Source organism: Antechinus flavipes, chromosome 1 (genome assembly GCF_016432865.1).
Source record: "Antechinus flavipes isolate AdamAnt ecotype Samford, QLD, Australia chromosome 1, AdamAnt_v2, whole genome shotgun sequence".
In the NCBI taxonomy this organism is placed as follows: domain Eukaryota; kingdom Metazoa; phylum Chordata; class Mammalia; order Dasyuromorphia; family Dasyuridae; genus Antechinus; species Antechinus flavipes.
In genome coordinates, this window is record NC_067398.1 from 578,519,657 (window position 1) to 578,525,656 (window position 6,000).

At 35.4% G+C, this 6,000-nt stretch overlaps 1 protein-coding gene across 3 annotated transcripts in view; it reads left to right on the plus strand.

Annotated features, from left to right (window-relative positions):
- The window catches only part of ESRP1 (epithelial splicing regulatory protein 1), a 100,545-nt gene extending 94,774 nt beyond the window's left edge, over positions 1-5,771 (plus strand). For all 3 annotated transcript variants that reach the window (XM_051970869.1, XM_051970871.1, XM_051970870.1), the window contains one exon: positions 4,156-5,771. Coding sequence is in view for 1 of the 3 variants with exons in the window: in XM_051970871.1 (XP_051826831.1) it covers positions 4,156-4,162 (7 nt within the window). In the remaining 2 variants the exon portion in view is untranslated. The remainder of the gene's footprint in view (positions 1-4,155) is intronic.
- Positions 5,772-6,000: the final 229 nt, after the last annotated feature.

A 6,000-nucleotide genomic window follows, 5' to 3' on the forward strand; every position in this document is an offset into this window, starting at 1 on the left:
ATGTGACACCTCCTATGCAAATCTTCTTCCACTACCTTATAAGTTGTTAGTCTCCCCCAGCCCCTCAAATTACTTTCTATTCACTAATCCTTTTATATACTTTACTCTTCATATAGGCAAAAAAATGGTTTTTGCTTTTTTTTTTCCCTTTTTATCCTTGGTGCCTGACATAATATCTTGCTCAATTTGAATTGAGTAAATGGCAAGAGATTCTGGGGCAAGGGGGGAAAAAGCAGCTCTTCAAATATGCTATAGGAAGGTCTCCAATTTGAGTTTGGAGGTAATAAATCCACTGGTTTTATGTTGTATAAATGTAGAGAGAAAAAAACCAGCAATAAAGTATTAGCTGATGTTTATATATATTGTGTTACATTGTTATGTGCCTTGTGTAGTTGTTACGGCAATCAAGGCAAAATTTCCTTCTTTATGTCTGTTAAAGAAACTGTAAATTTTAACACAATTTGTAGTTGCTTGATTGGCAGAGTGAAAAGCAAAAAATTTACCCTTTCCTCTATAACTAACATTTAATTTACTCTATGCCATTAAAACCACTGAATTGTTCAAGAAGCAAATGATTCTTTATTAAAGGGGTCTTTCACAATAAGATATACTGAAACAATTAAGAATGAAATAGAAACATATTTGAGTCAACTTTTTAGATTACTTTTGTTACTTAAGCATTAAAATTAAAATAATACATGAAACAGAGTGTTCTGAAGTTTTGTATTTTATGTATTTGGACTTTTTTTAAAAACAAAAAAATTTCATTCATAGAAGCTGGGCAAGGAAAAAAAAAACAAAGACCCATTCTTTTAAATATATATAAGCAAAATAAAATTATGCCTTTTATTGGTTCTGATTAAGCCTATATTGAGATATAGGCAGTTTATGCTCTCTAATTTGTCAAATTTTGAATCTCATTGAAACATGTCTGTATGGATTTTTCTTTTTTTCTTTCTTTTTTTTTTAATTTTATTTTATTTAATAATAACTTCGTATCGACAGAATCCATGCCAGGGTAATTTTTTACAACATTATCCCTTGCACTCGCTTATGTTTCATTTTTTCCCCTCCCTCCCTCCACACCCCCCTCCAAGATGGCAAGCAGTCCTATATATGTTAAATATGTTGCAGTATATCCTAGATATAATACATATTTGCAGAACCAAACAGTTCTCCTGTTGCACAGGGAGAATTGGATTCAGAAGGTAAAAATAACTCAGGAAGAAAATCAAAAATGCAAATAGTTCACATTCATTTCCCAGTGTTCCTTCTTTGGGTGTAGCTGTTTCTGTCCATCATTTATCCATTGAAACTCAGTTAGGTCTCTTTGTCATAGAAATCCACTTCCATCAGAATACATCCTCATACAATACCGTTGTCGAAGTGTATAATGATCTCCTGGTTCTGCTCATTTCACTTAGCATCAGTCCATGTAGGTCTCTCCAAGCCTCTCTGTATTCATCCTGTTGGTCATTTCTTACAGAACAATAATATTCCATGTCTGTATGGATTTTTCAACTTTTTTCTTGGGAATTCTTTTATTATCTCTATTTGCTGTGCATCTAATAAATTTTCCTAACAGCTTTCACATAAATATCAGCTCTCTGGTTGTGTGACCCTGGGAAAATCACTCAACCCCAATTGCCTCAGCACTAAAAATAGATAGATAGATAGAAGTTCTCAAAACTACCTTTAGAAAGCTCTGATGAGAGGAGTCTAGGAAGATGGCAGTATAGGTCAAAAAATTTTAAGCTTTCCAGATTTTCTCCAAAAACAAGATAAAATAGTATCTCAGGGTAAACAGAGAATGACAAAAAACAAACAAACAAACCAAGTAGATAAAACAAGATTTTGGACAGAACAATAGGCCTCCTGGGATAACTGGAGAAGATCCAAAGAAAGATCTCAGGACAGGATGGGGGATTGGCCTGAGTAACGTGTAAATTCCTCCAGGCTAGCTCCCCTGAAACAACAAGCACTAGCCCTCTGCGGTAGCTGCGTTGGGGAGTATCCTTAACCTTAGCTATAGGAATTTTCACCTCCCTGACAGTGTGGACAGTCTGAGCAGAAGATTGAGATAACTTCTGCTGACAGGGGAAACCAGATCTGAGACACGATGGAACCAGCACATAACCCTGAGTGCAGAAGCAGTAGAGCAGGGAGGTGCTGACTGCAGACTCTTATGAAAGAGTAAAGTTCTAAGTTTCCTTTACAGGCCAAAGGAAAAAAAATTTTAAAGTTATAGCCATTGAAGTGTTAACAGGAAGCAAAAGTATTTCTAGCATATTGTGCTAGCTATGGCTTAGAGCGGGAGGGAGGGAAAGGAGTCAGAAATTGCACTCAAGACAAAGCTCAAAAAATAAGAAGGACCTGGGTCCCATCCCTCACACCCTATGACAAGAGGTGATTAAAATAAGAACAATCCAAGAGAAACAAGAAGAATGTTAAAAAGAAAGTTGACCTACTAGAAGAGATGATCCAGAATCTTAAGGAAGAAAATGAGTCCTTGAAAATTAAAATTATCATTTCCTTCCTTCCTTCCTCTCTCCAATTGGTCCCACAACATGTTTTAGTCATCTCATATTTTAAAAGTCACACTTAGCAAAAAAGTTTCATAGGTTGATGTAGAAGGCTGAAACTCTTGAGTCGTTGCACTGAGGTGGTTCAAGCACTTGAGGCTAACTACTGATTGGACTATTGCTCTATGGGCATTTGCTTGGAAAATGGCCCTTCCCACTATCCTGTGCTGGCTCGATGATTGGGGTATACAGAGAATTGTGGAGTAAGACTAGCCAGAGTCACACTTTGGCCATAGACGAGGGAGAAGGCGGTCGTGGAGATTCTGCTTCCATCCTGTTCAATCCTGCGTCTGAAGACCAAGAATAAAGACTCAGGACTTTTGCTTATCCTGACTCCAGCTGATTCTGGGGTGTCCTGGGTGCTAGCGCAGTCGTCACAGGTCATTTAGCTTATTCATTTTCCTCTGTAAATTTTTTTAAGTGAACTTTATATTGGCTATTAGGATAGGATAAATGCCTATATTATGATCACTTAACATATTACTTCACACAGGGCAGTTAGGTGACCCAGTGGATGGAACACCAAGCCTATAAAAAGAAGGACCTGAGTTCAAATGTAGCCTGATATTAGCTAGCTGTGTGAACTTGGACAAGTCATTTAATCTATGAATGCTTCAGTTTTCTCATTTGTAAAATGTTATCTCCAAGGGTAATTGTGGTGATCTAGTGTGCTAACAGCTGTTGTTAAAAAGTCTAAAAATGGATTGTTAAAGCAAATTTTACAAGAAATCTGTGATTTTGAAGGTTGTGCAGTAGATAGAGTGCCAGGCCTGGAGTTAGGAAGGTTCATTTTCTTGAGTTCAGATCTGTCTTCAGACATTGAATAGTTGTTTGACCCTGGGCAAATGACTTAACCCAGTTTGCCTCAGTTTCCTTATCTTTAAAATGAGCTGGAGAAGGAAATGGCAAATCACTCCAGTATCTTTGCAAAGAAAACCCCAAATGGGATTATGAAGCATCAAACTTGACAGAAAAGGACTGACCTAACAGCAACAAAATAATCTTGGAAGTTAGCCAGAAATGATAATTCATCTCTAAAACACTTTTTATCTCTACCTCTGCTAATTTTATCATTTGACTTTCTTTTAAATGTGAAAGTTACAAGCTGTTCAGGTTTATGTTTTCATCCTGAATTGTTTAAATTATTTGAGTTGTTTTTTGGTAAAATATATTCCAAGCATTCTTGATGTTTGGATATAATAAAATTAACAATAATAACAATAATATCTAATATTTATATGATGTTTACTGTGTCAGGCACTATGCTACGAAATTTACAAATATCTTATTTGATCCTTACAACAACCCTGTGAGGTAGGTTCTATTATACACATTATACATTATTTTTTTTGTCATTATTACTGTGCCAGTATGATTCATGGCATTGTTGTGAGGCTCTTATTACATATGATTTTATTGTATGTATAATATGTTTACACATTCTGAAATCAGAAGTTGGTTCTGATCTTACTAAGAACTCGTTAATCAATTTAACAGAGTGGATTAAGTGTTATCACTAGGAAGATTCAAAACCAAAATATACTGATTTTTTTTTCTTCCTTCCTTTTTACAGTGTTTGAGAAATTTAAAGTGGACCTGAAACCCTCAGAAACCAGAGAACTCTTGGAAACTTCAGAGAGAGTTTTACATTCAGGCTGCAGTATTCTCAGCAACACATTTTGACAAGGACCAGGGGCCCTACTTTTTGGTGGAGTAAAAACTTGAGCCAATAAAGCCAAATCTTATAGATGTTATTGCCTTTGCAAGCAGCATATAGCACTCCTGGCTCTGTGCTAATCACAGATGACATTTAAAATGTGAATTTGATATCCAAGGTCCTTATTCCCTTTTAGTCAGAGATTTACATCCTGTGGCATCTCAAGCATTGCCCATATGGAATTCTTAGGATCTTAACAGCAAAAAGAGAAATAAAACAATCTACCATCTCCAAGAATCAGTAATGATTTGGAGGTCTTATTTAATTTTTTGTTCTTTCTAGTCTTTTCTAAGAACCATCCCACCTCATCCCTTCTACTAAACAAATTATGAACAGAGAAAAGCATAACTTGAATTTTTCCTGACTTCTTTGCCACAATGCCTTATAATCCAAACATTGAACTGATTCCTTTTTTCTTTCCCAGCCCCACTCCTCCCCACTCCCAAAGACTTTGGTCTTAGGAAATATATGGAGGAACACTTAAGAAAGCATAACAATATAAAGGTGTAGCTTCTTTGAAAAAAAAAAAATCCCTTGTTAGTGATATTGAACCAGTGGCCAAAACACTCAGAAGACCAAAAAAGGAATAGCTAAAATACTTATTTCCTGTTTGACCTATAGCTGAACACCATGGCTTTAGATGGGACATTTTATATCTATTTTCATTATTGACTGTTTTGGACTTCAATAAAAACATATTGTAGTTTTAATGTTGGAAATGTAGAAACATCTGAATGTTATATTCTAGGAAGCAATAAATTGTAACTGTAATGAATGCTTGTATATACTAAAATAGCCATAAAACGTTTGTCTTTTCTTAAACAGCTTAATTATTTGACAATTATAACTTTCTCAGACATAGAACTATAATTGCTGTACTAGACTGAGACAGGAGATTAAAAACAACACTGATACAGTATATGAACAGTGCCTCAAGGGCTCAGTGATGGTTAGTACTCTGTGTTTAGCTGTGTTTATGGTACAAAAGTGCAATATTAGACACTATAGTTCAGTTAGGTAGTACAGTTGCATCACCTAACTCCAAAGAGGAAACCAGGTTTGATTAAACTAATTGCACATATTTCATTAAGTAACTCCTCTGCCTTTTGCTTGAATGCAAACATATGTGGCTGCTAGTGGCTGCTATTTTTATTTACTTAGCATTATTTTTGATCATCATATGACCTTGAATGGAGAGCCAAACAAATCCCCTTCTCAGCCAACCAGAGATGGCCAACCCTTTAACTTCAATAGGAAGAGGAAGTTCATAATTTAGGTGAAAACTAGTGACTACAGGCACTTAAGATCAGAAAAGAGAATTCTTAATACTTGAGATACCTTAAGGTACTGTCTACCCAAAGCTTTGAAAGCCTTACAAGGTAAACAGTTAGATTAACATTAATATGTGTACTAACGTGTTGTTTTTTGTAGAATTGTTGACATTTGATAATAAAACTCTCCTTCCTGACTAATCTCAATGTTTGTATGTTATTGTTTTATCAATTCTCATTTTGTTACCAGAAGGATAGAGCTGGAAGAAAGCAAAATAAAATCCCTGGAGATCTGGATTTTATTTTCTTCTCTTCCATCTGACTACATTTGAACTCCTCAAAAGCAAAGGCATTGCTTTTTTTTAATCTTGATCTATTCTTCCATTTTACCTAGCAATGTACTTTCCACCCAGTAATTTCTCTTTTACTC